Source organism: Cydia splendana, chromosome 10 (genome assembly GCF_910591565.1).
Source record: "Cydia splendana chromosome 10, ilCydSple1.2, whole genome shotgun sequence".
NCBI lineage: Eukaryota > Metazoa > Arthropoda > Insecta > Lepidoptera > Tortricidae > Cydia > Cydia splendana.
Window position 1 is genome coordinate 10,420,770 of NC_085969.1, and position 23,863 is coordinate 10,444,632.

Below are 23,863 nucleotides of genomic sequence, written 5' to 3' on the forward strand. Positions count from 1 at the left end.
ATGCAAACTTTTATCGCCCACTGAGACGAACCCAAATGCAAGGATGACTCACGCTAGACCGGGCCGGGGCCGGGCCGGAGCTTCCGGCGTTTCATTTTCTATGGAAAGTACCATGTGACCACCGATCAGCCGTCATAGAAAATGACATGTCGGACGCCTCGGTCCGTTGTTTTACATATTATGAGATTAAAGGATGCTCACGTTAGACCGGGCCGTATCCGGACCGGAGCTTCCGGCGCATCGTTTTCTATGAAAAGCATCACGTGATTGCCTGTCATATCATAGAAAAGTAAGCGCCGGAAGCTCCGGCCCGGACACGGCCCGGTCTAACGTGAGTCATCCTTAAAACGTTCAGTCTCCGTAGTAAAATCACCGTATTGCAATTGGTATGTCAATTTCAGTTAGATTAAAAACCGGAAACTGGGTCAAATTTAGCTTGGAGAATTTGATTAGAGACAGACATGCAGACAGGACAGGTGAAAAATAGTTACCATGCCATGATAATCCTTGATTTCACGGTTACTACCTATCAGTGTGGGCCGAAAGTTAATGCGAATTGAAAATGCTGGCCATTAACCATTATAAATTGAATCGTAAACTGTAATCGTCCGTTACGGTGTAAGGTTCAATTTATAATGGTTAATGGCCAACATTTTCAATTCGCATTAACTTTCGGCCAACACTGCTACCTATCTCCTGTTTTCCACTGTTTTTCTAAAAAAAAAGTAAAATTAAATGTAAACAAGCATTATTTTCCGTGCATTTCATGATTTCTATTCAATGATATGATATAATAACTATTTTGTTTTCCAATGTTGTTAACTCTAAAATCGCCTAGTGTGTTCGTGTGTACCTATCCATCTCGGAAACTAGCGGAAGCTATAAGTTATGGAGCGACTTCCGGCCTGCTCCTTCGTACCTGATGTTTAATGCACGGACCTTAGGCATCCTTGCTTAAGGTCGAGGAAGTTACTTAGACGAATTATTGAATGTGCGAACACGTACGACTTTGCATAGATCTTATGTTTACCGTAACTTCATCCGCGTAGTAAGTACTCGTTCATTCAATTGTACCTGCATACAAACTGTTAGTATGTTGTGTATATTTAGGTAAGGTCAATGTAGCTAATTCGGTCACAGGGACAATTCCGTGCACTAGCGTTTTTCTCGAACAACGAACAACATTGATAATTTCGTCGACAAAGCAGCGATTGCTTTTAGTTTCAGCAATCAAAAGCAAATGGTTTTTTTTCCTACGATTGAAAATCAAAGAAATATACGCTCGTGGACGGAATTAGCCACATTGTAAACGAAAATGTAGTAAAATTTACATGCCATAGGGACATAAATATTTTGTTACCTATATTATTATTAGCTGACCGTACTCTGGGAATTGAATATAGAGGTCTTACTGAACAAATTTTATTATGGGGCAGACTCCAAAATTACGAGAAAGATCAAGCCAAGATGACAATACATCGACATACTTACTTCAAACTTGGCCAAACAAAACGAGAAAATGTATCGGGATGTGTCACGTGACTATATCATACGATATTTAAGTTTCGGTTGGCGTTTTCTGTCAACGATTGGCATCTTGGCTAGGTCTGGTGATTCGTAGATTAGGGCGAGTCATTTTGTCGATATTTTATATGGAACAGCGATTTCAGGGTCCTAATTAATATAGTCGCTAACCCCCTTATTCATAAACGCGCTACAAACCTCAATTAGCTAATAATCGTTTGTCTTTATTTGTCATTTTGACTTATGTATCCGTAAGAAAGGGATAAAACACATTTATGATAAAAGGGGGTAAAAGTATACATTCCGAATGAGCCAAGAATTTGCGTGCAGATTGGCGACTGTGCCGTGATGCCGTGAATGTACTTGGACTTTGCGAAGAGACTGGGTGAAAACTAGTTTTCACTAATTAATCATAATTAATGAACGAACATAATATTAAAACATTTTGTTGGAACACATTGCGATTCACAAAACACCAAGCGAACCCCATCTAACGGTTTTAAGCATCTTTACTGTGCGATGTAACGTAGTTAATGTTATTTTAAGCCCATGGCGCTCTACAAAAGGTTAAGGGTTGAAGAAAACCCCGATAGGTGGCGCTATGAAGCTTGTAAATTGTTAGGCGACCACCTTAAACGTAAGGCGACCAACGTAATACTTTTATTTAGATACATGCAAAGAGAATAGATAGTATAGAGGGCTATTGCCAAAGTAAATTTTGTAGTCACGGTACATGTACTGCCATCTATCGACACACGATTAAAACTTAAAATCAAATTGAAAATGTATAAATTAATCAAAATATGTTTACGGATTTATTAATTTGTTAATTTTTATTGTTCCATACTGACCCATGTTCTTTCACTGATATGTGTTCAAATTGTTAAATATCAAACGGTGTCGTCAACGCCATCTAGCCGAGAATAGGCCAAAGGTATGGCGCCATCTATTCGAGAATGACTTTTTCTTGATTTCCGAGGCCCGTTTTTTTCTTAGACTTTATTTATCTTATACCAAAGAGAATAGATAGTATAGAGGGGTCCTGTCATAGTAAATTTTGTAGTCACAGTAAATTTACTACCATCTATCGACACACGACTAAAACTAAAAATGAAAACGTATAAAATTATCAAAAAAAATTATATATATATGGATAAATGATTTTATTATTTTTATATCATTTTGACCCATGTTCATTCACTAATATCTATGTGTTAAAATTATTAAATATGAAACGGTGTCGTCACGCCATCTAGCCGAGCATAAGCCAAAGGTGTGTGCGCCATCTATCCGAGAATGACTTTTTCTTGATTCCCGAGGCACGTTTTTTCCTTAGACTTTATTCATCTTATACGAAGTTACATATGTCTTTGCTTATACGGAGAGATATATATCTCTGATACATGTAAGTATTGTAAGTGTTACATAAAACCAATAGAGGTCGCTGAGCATACACTTGAAATACAAGACTTCTACATAAAATATTATAGGTATTTGAAACCTCAAGCTTTTGTTTATTAATATAACAATTTTCCATTACTTATCTGCGCTGCATGTGATATTTTTGCTAACTAAGATTTAGACTACACTAGTGGCGTCGATAGTCTCAATGGCGATTAGCCTTGATATCCAGACGTTCCTAGACCAGACTAAACAGTTTGTTCACAAACATTCGGTCAATGATTAACGGTCTAGTTATGTCGGTAGACGTCCTCAAACTCGTCGGGTTCAAAATAGCTCATAAGCGGGTCGCGCGCACGTGCTCTGCCGGCGCAGACGTGTGTAATGTGTATGTTTCCATTAAACAGCACAAAATTTACACAACTCTTTACCAAACATTATGAAAAGACAATAAAAGCCAGTCGTTTGGTTGATTCTAATTGTTTAATTAAGAAAAAACTCAGTGTCTAAGGTGATAATTATGAATTATTTTGGTGTGTGATTGTGAAGTTTTTAAAATGTGTATAATTTATGTATGGAATTTGTGGTTCCTGTTGTTGCTGTTGCATAGAGGAGATACAGCGACAGTGAAAATTGGTTAGTTATTGTTGTTGGTATACTAGGTACATATATATACCTAATGTTTGAAAGCAAGGCACTGGAAGGCATTAAGATTGCATTATCACATATTTTTATGCTACACGGGAAGCAGTAATTTCGCTGGCATCACACGAGGGCACTTATGTTCAAACCTGACCCAGTTGGACTTGTAGGTAGATGACTATTAGATCCTTTTATACTAGGTATTGTTGTGATTTTGTCGAAACAGACTATAGATAAACTCGCATTAAATGCCGTAATGGATCTATAAAAATATCTGCGATCCGAGAATTTCCTTGGCTATCTCATAATTATGCTCGATGCATTTTAGCGTTAAGACCACCTGTTGTTTAACTCGGCTTGTGTTACTGTTTTCTTTTGTATTGTTTTCTTTTATTGAGGTATGCAATAAAGAGTATTTGTATATTTGTATGCTCGCAAAGTAAACAAACAATGGTTATCAAAGTTCAAAATACAGATTAAAGGCAAAGTGTTTGAACCGATTTAGAGTTTAGACGTATGTATTAAGACATCAGGGGGTTTGACCATATTTCTATAAATATTATTTTACACTTTGAGTTAGACAGTTATTTACTTTACAATGACACGGCATTTAAGCAGAATATGTAATAGTAATAGTATGTATACGTATTACACAATTACACATATTGTATGTTCAGTAGATACTCTGCATCCTTATTATAGTGTAAATAACATTATTTGCGGTATTTGACGTCTGTCACTCACAACAGCAATACTACGTAAAATGTTTTGCACATCGAAATCACAAAGGAAAACAACTGCACTGCGAACGTTTACGTTCTACGTCTTTTTTTTTTTAATTTTAGGGTTGGCCGGACACCACCGTTATGAATCGGTAGTCGTCTAAGTAAATCGATATGAATTTTTCATTTTTCTTTTAATAAAAATAAGGAAAAGGTGGATAATTAACTGTAAATATGGATACATTTATCGTCACTTAACAGACAACAAATTTGACACAGAAATAACATAAATAAACTTTAAAATAGATCCCCAGTTAGTTTCAATTTTGACAATGGGTGCGACCTACTCGGTCGGTGTATTAAATACACCGACCGACCGGTAGCTTGCGGGAAAACCATATAATTCTAGCTTTATTTAAATCTCAAATAAAAAATCATTATACGTCACAATTCGATACCTCAGTCTACGTGCCATCCAATCGTAATCGCTTGCTGTGACAATTGATTTGCGTTAGTTACATCTCTATATACGTCAGTCATAATGTGTCAAATACCGCAATAGTAGATTGTTAACCAAGGGTTGAAAGGCACCCATTTCTGTCGAGGTAGTTTGGCGCTCGAACGCAGTGAGAGCGCCAATAGCCCGAGACGGAAATAGTGCCTTTCACCCGAGTTAAACACTCTACTTTTCATATCGAATGCGAGGAAACCAAACAAGACAAGGCAATTTCGCAAAATCAGTAATTGAAGTACCCAATAGACCTACGGCCATGATTTTTTTCCTTAGGACTTACTTGCAATCGGAGACTTTACATGTGGGGAGATTAATAACCCCTAGCGAAAATCATTTAGAATGCAATATTTTCGAAAACACACATTTTTTACCAAACTGCAGTAATTTTAAAATGATTTGTTCATTTTAGTATGAAAATCAGCGGGATTGCCTCTTACTTTTTAATTTTATACTTTTTCGTTCTAAAAGCCACAACAGACTACCGGACCGCACCGCGACCTTGGTGCGCCGCACCACGTAATAACATAATAAAAGTATTTTAAATATTAAATAGCAATTTAATTAATAATATAATACATTTTTAACTTGTATTTTATTTTATTTTCATGAATATAGTGCTAAATAACTTTAAAAACCAATTTAAAATCGTACAAACGTTTAACTGTGGCTGTATGAGATTCTGCCTTTGCTCATTTAAGCAAGTGTAAGGCTTAAAAACATATTTTTAGCGTATTCCTTTTGGTTCCCGCCTTATGAAATCGAGTAAATAGAATTCAACGAAAGAAATCAAGAATAATTTGTTTTTAACAATTTACATCATTTTTTATAAAAAAAGGATTAACGTGGGATTAGTAAAATTAAACAATTACCAATTGTTCCAGGCGAGGAAATAAAGACACTATTTCAACTTTGTTTCCACCCAGTTGTTCGTGGGACGGGGACGCAGAGGAGTACACCACTTTTCTGCGCTAGAGCATAAACGTATCACTTTCTGCGCACCTTTTAGAACAACAACGACCCACTTTCAGAGCATGAGATATGAAAATAATGTTATTTACACTATACCTACTCATGCCTCATGTCTCATGTTCATAGTAGAGTACCTATGTACTCTGGTCTCCTGTAAAAACTTCGCCAGTAGTTTCTACATTGTAATGTTAGTACCTATGCAAGAATCAATATAATTTGACGGGTGTTATGGTCACAAAATAACTATAAGATTTATAATTCCCCTGTATTAAAATATGAGTTTTCAAAGATTCTAATTTTAAGGTAGTTTTTCGTATTTTTTATAGGAGTGGTAGCTCCGACACCACAGGATGGCTACCTTCTGGCAGCGGCAGCAGAAGCTGCTCTCTCGAAAGTGGAAGATTTCTTGTCTGAAGAGAAAAAGCAAGAGACTCACATTATGTCGGAACAAGAACCTGCTGAAGAATTCAAGTGGGAAGTCACGGTGGCTTCTGTTGAGCCAAATGAACCAGCTTCCATGCCCGATCAAGTTTGTGCTCAGGTATATCGTATTTTTTTGATTTTTATATCAGTCACAAGATCAAAAAAATATCAATACTTACATAAACCGTGTACTACATATACATCTACATTAACTTTTGTCACGTGTGTTAACTTTTCAGGTAGCCAGCGGCGTGTCAGCCATCGTGGCATACGGCAAGCCTGATGAGATCGAGCTGACGGCCGAAGCCGCGGCGCGCAGCGGCGTCCCGCTGCTCATGGTCGCGCCGGCCGCGCTCACCGTACCACCGGAGACCTTACAGCAGTGGGAAGCTGTGCATATGTATCCGCATAGCAGTATTTTGATGAAGGTAGCAATTTTCATTATATTTTATTTTATTCCAATCACTGCATTGCCAATAATAATGGCGCTTATTAAAAGTTCAAAGTATAGGTAAATACCTACCTAATGTAATTCTTGATGTAAGTATGGTCCGTATGAAAAAACAACGGTATGTTTTTTATGTTTAGCAAGGGGTATGTGATACCTACCTTAGCTAGAGTTAAAAACTGTAGCTTCTGTAGACAGTATCTGTGGATTTCAGATGTGCGCTACACTTTGTCAAGCGAAGGGTTGGCTCAGCGCGATCCTTTTGCACGACGGTCCAGTGGGGGCCCAGCTGGTGCAGGGCATTGCTGACCAGGGCGCCCAAACCGAGGTGCTGGCACGACGGCTACCAGAAGAGGACGACCAGGATGGTCTTAGGAACTTATTGGTCATACTTAAGAAGGCAGAACATACTAAATTCATAGTGTGGTGTGATGAAAAATGTTGCGACAGAGTACTCGCCCAGGCGCAAAAAGTTGGGTTGTTGTCTGAAAGACATGCCTATATCCTACTTGCGCTGGACTTACATACGATGGATTTGGAGCCGTACAGTCATGGCGATGCTAATATTACTGGTCAGTATGATAATGATAAATGTCGAGAACATGACCCCCTTCTGCACAGAAAGTTGTATCTATTCAATAGTGCATGCCGCTATTACCGTCAAAGATATTTGTTTCGCCATGAATGAATTCTTAACATTCACATATTTAATAATTTTAATATTGTATTGAAGTACTGGGCCCAAAAATACGTTGACAAAGAATTATCAGGAATATTTTTCTTACTTAGCTACATATTTTATACTAAAATGTCATAATTAAAACGATCATTTATAACTAAACAAACGTATTACTTATGTATCTGGAAAATATTATCTTCTAGCTTTTATTTACAAACGCAAAACTTCAACGTATTTTTGGAGCACTCTGTAATAATATTACATTACACATTTTTAGTGTTTTATTAAAAAACAACCCCAATACTATATCAAGATTAAATGGTGAACGTATTCACTCTATCTCTCAAATATGTTCCAGGACTGCAGTTATTTGATCACACCGGAGAAGATGACATCATGGATAGATGGCATGAGAAATATATATCACGATTCAAAGATGCTATTAATGAGGAAGAGATGGAAAAGGTACCCATATTTTGAATAAGACAATAAACAAAATACAGAGAATACCTAGTATTTATTTCCGAACCATTCAAAGTTCACTTTTTACTTTTCGATTCACTGAAACTATTCTGAATCAATTTCAGCAGTATTTGTGTTTTAAATAACTAGGCTTCAAATGGCCGATAGTCGGACGACATTAGAAAGACGGCGGGGCCGACCTGGCATAATACCGCCGCATAGAAGTAGTGGACGCAAATATGCTGAAAAGAAGAAGAGACTTCAAAATCCTTAATAAACGAGACCTTCATTTCATTATGTACGTTTTAAGTCGGACTAAAATATTGTATTTCTAATATTTCAGATAGATCAGATACGAAACGCAGCACCGACTTCGCTTATTCTTACATACGACGTAGTTTATGAAGCGGCTCAAAGGTTGAGAAATTTCGATGTACAATTAGACTCCAGCGAGGAATGCCAGCCTTACAACTATCATATTTACGCCGACACTCTCATCAACCACCTTCGTTCGGTAAGCAATTAACATTTTTCTTACAAAAGTAAACTTAGTCGTTTGAAAATATTTATTCACATAAAATTGCTAGTTTTTATGATAATTTTAGATAAGCTGTAGATGTACAGATATAACTCAAAAGGTGATAAAAGAATACATCTATATTTTCGAGTTAAAGAGGTATTTCATATCTCGACTTAAATATATGTACATAGGTAAAAGTTGTACTGGATAACCATAAAGGGAATCGTTGGTTACTTCGTCTATAGTTCGTTTTTTTTTAGCATTAGAAATAAGGTAAACAATCTTGATGTGTCTTTTAATTGAAAAACACATTTTAAAAATAAGTTACGGCAAGTATGTAACAATTATGAATCTAATACGATCATTTATATTCTCCTGCTTTCATAAGTACTTAATAGTTATTGATTTTTAAAAAGCGTTTTTCAAATAAAAGACATGACAAGATCGCTTACCTTCTTTCAAGTTCTTTCTAATGCTAAAAAAAACGAACTATAATGAGGTTAAGAGCGCTCTTACAAGAAAAGTCGAAATAACGCAAAATTGATGATACTAGTCGACGAAATTCAGGACTTTGTGCTCATTATTAGAAACAATGAGTACTTGTTCCAGTAAAAGTCTCTTCTTATCTTTTTAAATATCGTTGTAAATATTAGAAAAAGGACTTATTAAATTAGTAATGATTTTTTTTCTGATGGTCGTTTCCGAAAAACCCCGTGAAGCACTGAATGGCAAGCTCTTATTTGGAAATGTTGAGAAGTTTACTCTGCTAAACCTGGCTATTTTGTATTACTAATACCCTGTACTTTAGGCATATCAAACGATATTTTTCCTACACACCTCTGAGAAAGAGAAAATCAAAGTAAAACGAACTCAATTTTCTCTCCGAAACAAGTGTCAATTCCTACGAAAATCTACTTAATATCGAAGTCATTTTCATACTCAAGCAATCTGCAACGTTTGCTTATACTGTTGGTATACATAAGTGTTTATGAAATTCTACTATAATTTTTTGGCAATTTTTTGAAAACTACTCTATATTACCGATGACGCGCGCTGCGCCAGCTCAGTGCCGCGGCAGAGCTTGTAGAGGCAGGACGTGTGTCGGTCGGCTCCGCACATTTTCAACGGCGACAACGAGATTTTTTATCATTGTGTGCGGCGGGCGCCGTGTAAAACGCTATACTGTGTGCGTGTAAACCGCAACGAGACACTTTGGTCCTAGCACTGTTTTTATAGTATTATAATTTATAATGGTACAGTTTAATAAACTACCGGACAGGATTAAAAATATTTGAAGCGACCTGACATTCTATATGTATTAATTTTGACTCAAGATAGTACCCAGGGTCTGATGATGGAGCCGGAAGGTGGTCACCGGTACCAATCAACCATGCAACTAAACCACTTCGTGTTTAGGCTCGTTTTATTCATCTCAACAAGATCTTTGACACAAGATAGTACTCAGGGTCTGATGATGGAGCTGGAAGGTGGTCACCGGTACCAATTAACCATGCAACTAAACCACTTCGTGCTTGGGCTCGTTCGATTCGTCACAACAAGATCTTTGACAAAAGTTAGTACTCAGAGTCTGATGATGGAGCTGGACTGTGGCCACGGGTACCAGTCTACCATGTAACTGAACCACTTCGTGTTTGGGCTCGTTTGATTCGTCGCAACAAGATCTTTGACACAAGATACTACTCATGCAGGGTCTGATGATGGAGCTCGAAGGTGGCGACGGGTACCAGTCTATCACGTAACTGAACCACTTCGTGTTTGGGCTACGTGTTTGGGCTTCGTGTTTGGGCATCGTGTTTGGGCTTCGTGTTTGGTGTATCACCTAGTGTCAAAGATCTTGTTGAGACGAATCAAACGAGCCTAAACACGATGTGGTTTAGTTGCATGGTTGATTGGTAATGGTGACCACCTTCCAGCTCCATCATCAGACCCTGAGTACTGTCTTGTGTCAAAGATCTTGTTGAGACGAATCAAACGAGCCCAAACACGAAGTTGTTTAGTTACACGATAGACTGGTACCCGTGGCCACCTTCCAGCTCCATCATCAGACCCTGTGTATCTTCAGTGTCAAAGATCTTGTTGAGACGAATCAAACGAGCCCAAACACGAAGTGGTTTAGTTACATGATAGACTGGTACCCGTGGCCACCTTCCAGCTCCATCATCAGACCCTGTGTATCTTCAGTGTCAAAGATATTGTTGAGACGAATCAAACGAGCCTAATCATGTTACTACATGGTTGATTGGTATCCGTGACCACCTTAATCATCATCATTATCATCAGATCCTCAATACTAGTTCGTTTTTAAACCCTCGTTGATACAAACTTTACAACCTATAGGTACTAAATGCTATGACGAAACATGTAAATAAGCGAGTACCTATAATTTATTTCGAGTAATACTTATACCTTCATAAGTACGAGTATGGGGCTATTCATAAATTACGTCGTTTCAAATGGAAGGAGGGGGGGGGGGGGGGTCTGGACATCGGATGATGGTAGTATGACGTAGGAGGAAACAGAGTCACCCGAAGCATGATTTTTGGATGATTTGAGGGGTGGGGGGGTCAAAAATAGATGACGTAATTTATGAACACTGCACACACTTACATTTGCACTGCATTTAGTATTTTCGTACTTACCAAATAACAGTTTTAGGACTTTAAAAGTTAGCACAGTTAGTGTTGTTATGGTTGATTTCAATATGCTTCGCGAAGGATCAAGAATGTTTAATCCATCATTGTAGTGCGAGTGTGGTAGAAGGGATCGGCATACTGAGCTCGCACGGCCTGCCGCAGCGCGTAAAATACCTAAACTCGCTCAACGCCGAAATGTAATAGCGCTCTTAAATATTTCGAGTGGAGGTTTTGGGTATTGAAGGGAAGCGAACATTTCATTTCAAGTTAAGGGGCTGTCCATTAATTACGTCATCGATTTTTGACAATTTTTGACCCCCCCCCCCCCCTAAAATCATCCAAAAATCATGCCTCGAAGGACCCCGTTTCCTCCTACGTCGTGCTACCGTCATCCGATGTCCAGACCCCCCCCCCCCCTAATTTGAAATGACGTAATTTATGAATAGCCCCTAACGAGGATTTCGCCTTATCGAGGTTAGAGTTATCGAGCTTCCACAGTATAATATAAACAATGTTTCATAGGGCGAATGGGATGGTCTAGCAGGCCAGCGGCACGCCGGTTGGCTGCGGGTTGGCGAGCTGACGCGCGGCGGGCGGCTCGAGTTCATCGGGATGTGGGACGTCAATGAAGTAAAATGGGACCGTCGTGCTACCACCGTTGCAACGCTTGCGCCCGGCGTCATGACCAACCAAACCTTCAATATACTCATTGCTATTGTACGTATTGCTGAGTAAAGAAAGAAAGCTGAGCCTTACCAGAGGGAAATACTTATCTTACTTACCTATCAGATACCAAAGAGAATGTCAATAGAGGCGTATTGTCAAAGTAATTTTTGTAGTCACATTAAATTTACTGCCATCTTTCGACACATGATCAAAACTTTTAGAACGTCATTTGACTTTGATCCTTATTTTTTCACCGATATGTGTTAAATTTGTTAAATATCAAGAAGTGTCGCCATCTACTGGAGTACAGGCCAAAGATATGGCCCCATCGCTCGAAAAGTTGGTGCCATACCTTTGGCCTATACTTGAGTAGATGGCGACACTTGCAATGATGAAGTGTGGCATTGTCTTCATTAATGTAATTTTTTACGAAAATATGACGTTTATAATGACATTATCTCGCTTTGTTCTGTTCAAATCGATGCAAAGTTAGCCTAAGCGGACTCTAGTTATTTCTTGTTACCCATGACAAAATGATAACAAGAAATGACTATCGGAATAGACCTCTTGTTCCCTATTTGAGAATGACTTAATTCTTTTGAGTACTTGTAGGTACGTACGTACGTAAGTATTTCGCAAGAAGTTATTGTTAACTTCTTGCATAATTATTTTCCATCATATTTCCACGGAAACGTACAAACAAACGTGTCTTGCTTGTCTTGCTACAAAAGACAGTCTCGGTACAAAAACTACTGAGGTTGACTGAAGTAGCATGACAAATACGAACGTTTCCAAGAAAATACGATGGAAAACAATTAATAATTATGCACTACCTACATCTGCGGGCGCAGCACGGTTCCATTTTTATCGTCTATCACTAAGCGCGTCCCTTTCGCACTTACTTACTTGTTAGAACGTGACAGGCATGGTGACAAGGGATAAAAACGCGACCGTGCTACGCCGCCTGTAGTAGATTGTTACGAGATTTGCTATACACCGTGCACCGTGACCTTTGTCTGGTGTCAAATGCCATAGTGCTAAAACAGAGATTGAGGGGAGTTAATCTTACTTTTTTCCGTCTACTTGTTGTAAAAGTTGACAACTGTATTGTTCCAGATCAAACCGTACGTGATGATGAAAGACTCCACGGAGAGGCTTAGTGACAATGATCGTTACGAAGGTAAACATATTATAAAGTATGTATATTTTCAGATTGTGTAAATCTGTATAATTAAGTAACTGTAGAATTATATGAATGTAGTTATTTTAATACAAAACGGTTATAAATAATGTTCCTTTGATTGTTATTCCTTATTCCTACAGCCTGCAGTTTTTAGCAATACCTGTGTTTAATGACTTGTTATCATTAAACTATTACATACATATTAATAACGTATAGAACCGAAACAGACAACCAGTAAGTATTTTGCGCCATGAGTTACTGCCGTTTTGGCATCAAACCATAGAAGCGGAGCGTGAATCTCGTGACTTAAACGCGTAAGCGCCAAGAATTTTACGGCGCTTACGACGTTCTGGTCGTGAAGTACAGGTTGCGATTGCGACAATATCATTGTTTGGTATGTCGCCTCTTATGTTGCTTGTGCAAATGTGATTTTTGGATCCCTATTTCAACACTATTTACAACCAAGCTTCAAAATAATATTCATTGCATTGTACAGGGTTTTGTATAGAACTAATCGAGAAGCTGGCAGAACAGCTAAAGTTCAACTACACGTTCATTGAGCACGACAGCAACTACACCAAGATGTTGTTAGCCCTCAATCAACCGAATGTAAGTAAATCCATACCATCCATTATCAACCACCGAAACTAGAACTTTTTCGTTGTTCGCTATGTGCCTATAAGAGTCTCTCCCATACCATTAAGACTCAATTTAGGTACTCAATATTATGACCTCCTTATAAATTGCATGATGTTTAAAGTTTACCAAGCGTTAACCAAGAATAACGTTACATTTATCCATTGTTTAATTTTAGCCTTGTCATAATACTCACACTTTTGTGATATTACTTCATTTATGTCAAAAAGCTGGAAAGGGAAGAGGTGCCATGTCGAACACGTTCATCGTCATTCTCTTGCCCTTGTCCCATTCACTTGGGGTCGGCGCAGCATGTCTTTCTCTTCCACACCTTTCTGTCGCCCGTCATTTCATCATTCACTTGCGTTCGTTTCATATCATCTCTCACACAGTCCATCCACATTTTCATCGGTTTTCCTCTTCTCGTACTTCCCTCCATATCCATTCGTAATACCTTTCTCGTCACATGACTTTCATCCCTCCGCATCACATGCCCGTACCACGCTAGGCGATTTGCCCTTACTTTTTCTATTATGGGTGCAACTTTCAGGCTTCCTCTTATATACTCATTCCTTATCCTATCCATTCTTGACACGCCACACATCCATCTTAACATTCTCATCTCCGCTACATGCAACCTCTTTCATCCGTCATCTTTAGGGCCCAACACACATCCATACATGACGACAGGTCTTATGATTGATTTATAAATTTTGCCCTTCAACCGAAGAGGCATTCGGGAGTCGCAAATGGTTCCCGTAACCTGTCGCCATTTCATCCATCTTGTGCTAATCCGGTTTTTCACGGCACGGTCAATATCGCCATCGCACTGTACGAGCGAACCGAGGTACTTAAAGTCGGAGCAGACCGGCAATGTAACGCCGTCGAGTTCAATGGCAGCAAAACCGGAGAGACCGCCAAAATCGCAGAAGTCGCAGAACATATGTTCTGTTTTAGATCTGCTGATCTTCAGGCTAACATTCTCCAATTTTTGCCGCCATTTCTCAAGTCTGCTCTGCACCTCGAGTTCGTTTTCACCAACAAGCATGTCGAACACATTCATGCTTTAACATTTGACAGCTAAAGTAGATGTCGCTGTCCGGTCTTGCACATCAAGTAGTTCTGGTTTTCGAAAGTTGTCGTTTGACAATTCATTTACCACAAAACATACAGCGTATTCTAGCTCGGCTTTTAACCTCAGGAGCAGATTTCTTCTTAGTGTTTACACCTCCTTTACAAATAATAACGCTTCAGTTCTTCTTATTCGAATACTCTTCTTAGAGTAGTCGTGGTCATTGTGATTATTGTACGGCCTTTTTTATTGGTTCCCGCCGTCCTTCTCTATAATTCTTTGGTTATATCAACCTTACAGATGGACTTCGCCATTACTGATCTGACCATAACGGCGGAACGCGAACGGCAAGTGGACTTCACCACTCCGTTCATGAACCTGGGCATCAGCATAGTTTACAAGAAACCTAGAGCGCCGGACCCGAAGCTCTTCGCCTTCATGTTGCCCTTTTCCACAGGAGTGAGTACTCGAAAATAAGGTTTCTGGCTAAAATCAAAGATTTGATGTACGCTTTAACCCATTATAGACTAGCGGTACCATATGGTACCATTTATTTGCGACTTTTATTTTCGCGTGATTGGCCAAATTGCGACGCGTAAGACGGGCTCTTATTGGCGAAAGTTGATCTAGGAGACATAACGCTGCCGATTGTTAACCTAAAACAGTACTTATTTACATCAGTTGCGTGTGATTGAAGGTCAAAGCAGGTGCATCGCAAATTTCGCGGAAAAATGATTACGCCGTTCAAGTAAGTTATAATATTTGGTTTACTAACAGATAAATAACAAATGTTATTGCAAAATCGTTTAATTTAGTAACATTGCTTTAGTTTAATTTATTTAACTAGTGCCGGTAGGTATAAATATTATAACTACCGCGTGTTAAAGTTACTGGTACCGTACGGGATCGCTAGGCGATTCCCGTGCGATATTTTCGTCAACCTTTCGTTTTTTATCTATTAAGTAGTTTTATTGTTGTTAGTAATACACGATAGTGATTTGACATTTTATCGAAAGATTAAGATGAAGTATTATTTAATTATCATATTTTATCGTTTTGTATAAAGTTTTGTCATATTTTAGATGACATTATTGTTGTTCGTTGGAAGGATAACTCGGTCGTGGCTCCGATGTCTACTGTCCATGGCGTAGCTCCTGTATCTAACGTAGGCAGATACAGTGCAGCAGAGAAGAAAAACATCAGCGTATCACGCCCAGCAATATTTACAGAGTACAATCGACACATGGGTGGCACAGATCTGATGGATCAAAATATCGACACATATCGCGTTGGGATGGGAGGTAAAAAGTAGTGGTGGTCTATATTTACCTACTTTTTAGATGCCTCTATTTGTAATGCTTGGGTCTTATCAACAAAAGCAGGAAATGCAGCTGGTCAATTGGACTTTCGTCGGCAAATAACACAAACGTATCTAACTAGATATCAAAACCTACCTCTTACTAGTGGACGTCTGCCAACATCTAAATATTCCCGAACTGACAGCCGTGTCAGTGACGCCATAAGGTACAATGGTCAAAACCACCTCATTCCTTCTCAGAAGCGACGAAGATGTGCGTACGAGAACTGTCAGGCTCGGTCGAGATTGGAATGCTCGAAATGTGATGTAGGATTATGTGCTGCATGCAACTACCAATTTCATGTAAAGTAAAGTATTTTTGTAACGTCTCGGAATCTCATTTATTAAATAAATATAGTAAAGCACACGTACTGTATGTTATTAAGTTGCAACCGAAGAGGCTGATTTATTAAATAAATAATATAAACATATTTGTACTCTTATTAATTTCATAGTATTTCCAAATTTTTACCTCAGTACGTGCCTAGCGGTCCCATATGGTACCAGCGTTTTTTTTCAAAACGAAAGGTCTCAAAATTTTTTTATTACTAAAACTTCGTTACATATGCTCTAATAAAGAACATATTAAAAAATCACAAAAATTGGACACCTCAAAAAAACTCAGTCTATAATGGGTTAATTACACATATTCCATTACATAAAATAGTCTTCCAGATTTTCTACGCAGTTCATCGTAAACGCTCCTAAACGCACACCAAACGCAAATCGTTGAATTAAGAATGTCTTTTACTAGCGAGTAATATGGTCTGAATACGAATGCTACAATGGCTAGAATGAAAATGTGTTAGCTACTCTAAATGTCGCTTTTACGGAAAAAGAAAACAGTTAGTACCTATTAGGGGTTCTATACGAAAACCATTGATTTTTGGTAACTTCTGAGCTTACATTCCTCCGTCAGTACAACAGATACAATTATAGAGTCAACGGTTATCGGCTCTTTATCTAAGTTTGATGCCGTATATCTCGAATCCAGCTAGTTTTTTACGAATTGTTGGTTTGGAGTACTATTTTGTCAAAGTTCGTAGTTGTGAATAGGATAAACCATAAAAAACACGAGAAAAATGAGAAAACGAAGAGTTACAGATTGAAGGACCCTATCCTAAGCATAAAATAATTGTTCTAGGTATGGTTCTGTCTCGGCGTGGCATACGTCGGTACCTCGTTAGTTTTGTTCGTGGTGGGAAGGTTATGTCCCGATGAGTGGCAGAATCCATACCCTTGCGTCGAGGAACCACAGGCACTGGAAAACCAATTTACACTCGCCAACGCTCTGTGGTTCAACTTGGGCGCCGTATTGCTGCAGGGATCAGAAATTGCTCCAACGTAAGATCATTATTATTTATTATACATGGTGCCCAGAAGGAAAAAAAATCTAACCACATTCATGAAAAGTTCTGTTATTTCGTTTTAAATTAGTTTAGGGTCATTCTCTGAGAATATGTCTGGGATCGCGTTCAATTGCCACGACTTTTTTCATAAATTTTGTATGGGACGTGACAATTAGACCGCAGAGATATTTTTCGAAAATGACTCTTTAATGCTTTGTTAATTACATGAACATTAATTTCTACTTGTAAAACCATAAATAAATTAAAACGAAACTGTAAAGTTATTTAATTATTGAGAAATATTATTTGTCAATGTGACCTTATTCTAATTCGGAACAGTTTGGTCAAAACCTATCTACTTAATTCTCCTTGGTCAAAACTAAGGTTAAAATTGTGATTGTATCAGAGCGTACGGATCGCGCGCAGTGGCCAGCGCATGGTGGCTATTTGCCTTGGTCATCACCAGCTCCTACACGGCTAACCTCGCGACCCTGCTCGCCAGGAAGAGCAACAATGAAGACTTCACTAACATTAATGAACTGGCTAACAACGACAAAGGCATCACCTACGGCGCCAAGAAGGATGGTGCTACTTACAAGTTCTTTAATGTAAATATATTGGCTTTGTTTTGGTGCAGGCCGTATCCGGTCTTTCCTCAATTATATAACCGATTCCGTAGCTTTTAAGAATAAATTTTCTTTTCAAGTGACATCATCATCATATTCTAATTAAAAAAAATGTTAAAGTTTTGATATTCATAATGATACGTACGTACGTTCGTGCTGATTTAATCTGAAGGTCGTGTCATGGTCATATCATAACAAAATTAGAACACTGCTTCTGTTGTAGTTTCCCATTTTCCTTCAGTTTTTAATTTACCTAATACTTATATTTTTATCCTTTTGTCAATCCATTTCAGAATTCCCAAAACCCAATGTATAAGAAAATGTTCGAAAATATGGAGAAGTGGAAAATGCCCGATGATAATGATAAAGGTATGGAAAGGTACGTATCAATATTAGTTACCTATTTATATCTTATATCATTTTTTTTTTCTTCTTTTGGCCTCAGAAATGCGTAGTTAAAATCTTTTGTATTATGGTGAAATTGGTGATTAAATAATTATAAAGATGCATTCCTAAATCCGATAGTTATGGTATTAAAAATTAAACAGTATGCTTACTAACTTTTTTTTATTGTTTATACAGGGCGAAGGACGAAAAAAATCTATTTGCGTTTTTCATGGAGTCCACTTCTATAGAATATTACGTTGAAAGAGATTGCAATATCACACAGGTAATGATAGCTTCGCCATAATTATTATTAGTAAAAGTTAAAGTGTTAAATACGATTTGATTCTTAGCGTAATATTTTTGTCACTAATGTTATTTCTATTTTGTCTAAAAAAAAATAAAAAACACAACGTAAAATATATTAAAGTCACGAGCGCCTATTTTAAGAACTTCCTATAAATTTTAATAAATTTCTAATATGCAGGTTGGTGGCTTATTAGACAGCAAAGGATACGGCATTGCCATGAAGAAAGGTAAGGGAACTTCTTTCATTTAACAGTATTTGTTGTTTCAAGCAAAGTGTTGCTAGTTCGATACTAAGTTTCGGGTTGAGGTGGCTATTAGGAGAGCGGCATCAGTCAAATCTTACAATAAAAATCTCCTATAAACCCAAAACGTGATGTAAAGCTGTATTTTATTTGGATTCTTTAGAGGAATGTAAAACTATGTTTTGCAAGCAAAAAAAAGTTGCGGTACGGTAGGTAGTTTACGAAAAACTGCAAAAGAAATCGGTCTTTTTTCAGATTTTGCAGTTTTTTTTAACTATGGATTTTTTGACATAAGTTGCTAGGTAGCTAACGTTGAAAGTAGGTATATTCAATTTGAAACAACCTTGCCTACCTACAGCGCCGTATCTAAAAATATTTCTTAAGATATGGAGCTTCAAAAAATTAGTTTTTTTTTTTACTTTATAGTGAAATTTCCCGTTTTACTTATATTTTCAGCCAAATATCGGCAAAGGGTTATCCTATGATATAAATTGCAGGAAATAAAGTTGTAGCAAATTGAATCACCTTTTTTTATGAGTGCAATAAAATGACAATTTATCATAAAATTAATTAATTGCTATAATGGAGAAGGCAACTAATGTATTCAGTGTATTTTTACGTATTTTCAGACTCTCCGTACCGACAAGCCCTTAATCTGGCGCTGCTAAAACTCCAAGAGTCAGGTGAACTGCGCGCCATGAAGCATAAATGGTGGAAAGAGATGCATGGAGGAGGCGCATGTAATGTAGGTTCCGAATCTACTGATATTTAATATCATACTATATCCTATTATATGTAGTAAGCTAGAAAGAACCTTGCTTATACCGGTAAAATGGAAAGTAAAATTTCTTTGGGAAAAAATTGGGGTTACTTTGAACGGCCACAAAATACTATTATTCATTATTTAGTAGAACTTTTAGTGTAACTAGTTAGATAACCTACTATACATATTGATGTTCACCTACATAAAAAAATCCCACGTAAACCATTATGGCTTAAAATCTGAAATTCCAAAGTCGCCCCTGTCGAAATGCCACCCCGTTTTACCGTACTTGTACTTGTTTGTGTCTATCGCATATAAACAAATATATACCCGTACAAGGATATACAATATACACATCCTACATTACCAGTTTCGCAGCCTGATCTGAGGTGGCTATGGGTTCATATGTTATAACTCGATTTCCACCGGCTTCCTTACTCTTAAGAAATTTAAATTTAACCCTTTAATTTAAAGGATCTCTTCCAGTTAACCTTTGAGGAATTTAGGGAGAATTGGAGACGGTAGTCATCCAGTTGTCCGGAAGAGATCTCTATTTAATTAATTGTTTTTGATATATCATAATAACACTTTTCCGTTCATGCTTTATTTTACACACCTTAACTTTCAACTTACAGGATGATGAGGGGTTCGAGAGCGAGAAGCTGAAGATAAAGAACTTTATAGGTCTATTCGCGGTGCTAGGAGTGGGTTGCGTGCTCGGTATCATCATCTCCCTAGTAGACCTGATGCTCGCAGCTCGCAAAAAGGACCGGCACCCTGAGGCATCGTACTGGAAACGGCTTGCAGACGAATTGCGCTTCGTTTTCAACTTCCAGCTGTCTGAGAAGCCAGTACAGGGCCCGCTGTTGCCTCCACCGTCACCAGAACCAGAGGCTGCTGAAGAGGTTCACGAGGAACATGAGCAGGTAAAATCTTGCTTTGTTCTATCTTTACCTGACAAAACTGGCCAATGTAAGGGCTGCTGCTTCCGCTTTCAGCTAAAAAGAAACCGGTTTGTTAAAAAAAATCGATAGACCATTTATAAGATGTTGTACACCAACGTTTAATATCATTAAAAATCATTGTCTCTCACTTGGGCACTATGACCTATAAAATATAAAAGTACAAGCTAATTTCACTTGTTTTCGTATAAGGGTAAACTACCAGTAGGCGTTTATCCCCACTGCTACTTGAAAATAAGATTGTTAGGGCTAATCATTGCCAAGTTTATTATATTATCTTTACCCTATTAACAATGCTGATGCTTTACATTAAAGCAATGAGCTATTAAATTAATCACGTTAAGGCCCACTTGCACCATTCCACTATCCCGGGTTAACCGGTTAAACCTGGAGTTACCACGGTTACCAATACAATTTTACACTAGGTTGACGGTTATACCCTTTTACCCCGGGTTAGTGGGATGGTGCAAGTGGGCCTTAGTAAATAAAAGTACTAACCCTCTTTTGCTAAACAGAGGTTAATTTGCAGGAGGTAGAAGAAGAGCCCGAGGACAACGAATCACGCATGCGCTCCATGTCGTTCCAATCGAACGCTCCAAGGCGCCGGCGGTCGTCACTTCATAATGCGAGCGTCCGCCTCGCACGGCTCGCGCACCGCGACTCGCAGCGTAGTCGAGCTAGCCGGAGACACAACGGAGACGTCTAGCCGAGGAGACAAGATCTTTGTTTTAGGAACGTAAAACAGTTACAGTTCGTTTTTCTACAGTTAGTACAAATTATGTAATTCAATAAAAAAAGTAGTGTAGGTACGAGGTTTTTAAATAACCGCTCACTATCCGGCGAGACGACTCACTAGCGAGCGTTTATCTCGCACACCACCTGCACCATGATTCGCAGTCTGACTAGCCGGAGACACCTAGTCAAGGAGATATGAACTTAAACTTAACTTATATTAACTTTTTATTTTTATTTTAAGGAATCTTCTTGCAGTTATAGTTATAGTGAACGTACACCCAGCTACAAAAGTGCATGGCCACTTTAATTCCATTCATAACGTGTCTATGCAAATTTGCAGCTCGCTGTACATCGTGTGACACTCGAACCGCACCTTCCAGCGTAGTCTCACTAACCGGAGATAACGGAGAGTTGGGCCGAGGAATAATGAATGAAATGATTGAATAAAAATCTTTATTTCAGCCAACTAGTGGCCCATACATAAATACCTTAAAAGCATTAGCTTAGCATACTATAAAAATATATTTTCAAACTAAACACTACAAATCGCATTATGGTTTCTATGCATTATGTGTAATGACCTGTTTCTGCCAAAGGAAATCTTTGGTTCACGAAACACCGTATTTCATCTAGCACAACGGTCACTACGAGATGTACGTACCTATATGCAATTAACTGAAAAGTATTTAATTATATGTATGTGACTACGACACAACTTACAGTGCATTTTTGCTCCCACCAATCAGCGTGGGTAATCGTCAGGTTCACATCATCACAACAAGATCAAAACCTTCAGAAAACATTAAATTAGAATCGGCCACACCTGGTATTACTTTCTTTTAACGTGGAGTAATGTATTTAGGCATTCCGCCTAGCCGGGGAACTAGGACGGATATGTCGTACACGTGGCCAAGGGGCCAAATACCGACTAAACCCTCCATTGTATGCCCGTCTCGCAGCAATGGTGACGGTGAACAAGGGATCGCATAGAGCTAGATCAAGAAAAGTCTGCAGCGATTTTGATAGCCCACGTAGTAGAAGTGTCATTTTAAACGTCAAACTTCTATGAAATTATGACGTATTAATAACACTTGCACTGCGTGGGCTATCAAAACCGCTTCAGACTTTTCTTGGTCTAACTCTAGCATTTGATCCCGTGTTCACAGTGCTGCGAGACTGAGCAAACTAAAGAGATCACGACGCCTATTATTCTATTGTGTTTTTTATGAGGCCAATGCGTTACGGGGTTATTATTATGATTTATTGTTTTAGTTACCAAACTGTTATGTATTTGTAGGAGGAGTTATTTCAACCCGACGACTTTAGTTGGTATTAATTTATGTATATATTTTTTAATTTTTACATTACTAGGTAAGATTTTAAACACTAAGTATAACATCCTGCATTTTAATCGATAAGTGCAACTATTTAATAAAATAAACTATTAAAACATTGTGTTCTATTTCATCCCTCCTCCAGACCTTTGTTATAGTGACTAAATATATGAAATAAGGTCTTCTAAAGATTGTGCGGAGACGCCAACGTACCTTTGAAATGACTTGACGTTCAAAATAACACTTGCACTACGTGTGCTATGAAAATCGTTCCGGACTTGTCTTGGTCTGACTCTAGAATATCTACTTGATTTTAGAGTTAGTTTTTGTGCTAAATCAAGTATTGGAGTTTATAGAGGGACCTATGCGTTCTTACTGCAAGTTTGTGCAAAATTAGTTACTATCAAAGAGTAAGGCCCCATTCGCACGACAGCTTAAAAAGCGTTGCGTTAAAACCCGACGTTGGCGCTTTTTTACCGTTTCCAATATTTGTGTTCATATGGACGCTTAAAAATCACTTGTGAGTCGTACTGCCACGTACGCATCTCAGCAAAGCCATACTTTATTTGCTATTACGACGTATTATTTGAATATAGCTTGAATATTTCAGGAATTTGTAAGCATAAGTTGACATTTTTAAGGTGAAACTAATAATAATCTTGACGATTGACACCAAAAATTGACACTTGACAGCCAACTGACAGCAGCGCCGGCGCTTTTTTAACGCTTGTGAGAACAGATACACGGAGTTCCGTATGCTCTATTCAATTTGACGCCAACGCTCAACGCCGAAAATCGAACAGTGCTCGATAAAAAAGCGCTGCGCTTAAAAACCGCCTTCGTGTGAATACATACATGGTTATCCATTTGTGTCATTCAAACGCTTTTTTAACGCGCGTTGAAAAAGCTGCCGTGCGAACGGGGCCTAAAGTGTTAGCGTGGTCAGCATTTAGCACGGCATAGACAAAGGCTCTATTTAAAAAACTTACTTTGTTTACATACATTTTACCAAAGACATCAACACCTAGAAAGTAAAATCTTCATACCTATACATAGAGGTAAGGATAGAACAATCTATGGTTACTCTGTTTCCATGGAGTTGTTTAGCGGAATAAAGCCAAGTTTCCGTAAGGTTTTTCTCTTAATATGTATCATGAAGTGTCCATCAAAAAGGCTTTAAAGCTTTTTGCTGAACATAGGTGGCGCCACAATACATCGCGAACAAATTTTTGACTTTGAAAAAAAAAACAATTCACTAGTAACAGCGCACTTCACTCCGTCAATAAC

At 38.2% G+C, this 23,863-nt stretch overlaps 1 protein-coding gene across 1 annotated transcript; it reads left to right on the forward strand.

The window, feature by feature from the left end:
• Positions 1–3,433: 3,433 nt before the first annotated feature.
• Positions 3,434–21,229, forward strand: LOC134794273 (glutamate receptor ionotropic, kainate 2-like). The gene is made up of 18 exons (XM_063766031.1): positions 3,434–3,561; positions 6,099–6,313; positions 6,435–6,623; positions 6,858–7,215; positions 7,681–7,787; positions 8,128–8,298; positions 11,481–11,675; positions 12,741–12,804; positions 13,304–13,416; positions 14,816–14,974; positions 17,017–17,216; positions 17,628–17,829; positions 18,141–18,226; positions 18,430–18,517; positions 18,719–18,767; positions 19,412–19,527; positions 20,181–20,471; positions 21,037–21,229. The coding sequence occupies exons 1-18, from the start codon at positions 3,483–3,485 to the stop codon at positions 21,211–21,213; spliced, it is 2,859 nt and encodes a 952-aa protein (XP_063622101.1). The 5' UTR covers positions 3,434–3,482; the 3' UTR covers positions 21,214–21,229.
• The last annotated feature ends 2,634 nt before the right edge of the window (positions 21,230–23,863 follow it).

What these genes read in the sequence shown, in the direction of transcription:
- LOC134794273 (XM_063766031.1), top strand. Translation starts at nt 3,483, where the DNA reads ATGTGTATAATTTATGTATGGAATTTGTGGTTCCTGTTGTTGCTGTTG. An exon ending in TGTTGCCCTTTTCCACAGGA is followed by an intron (nt 14,975 to 17,016) that starts GTGAGTACTCGA and finishes TAATTGTTCTAG; the next exon opens with GTATGGTTCTGTCTCGGCGT. An exon ending in GGATCAGAAATTGCTCCAAC is followed by an intron (nt 17,217 to 17,627) that starts GTAAGATCATTA and finishes TGATTGTATCAG; the next exon opens with AGCGTACGGATCGCGCGCAG.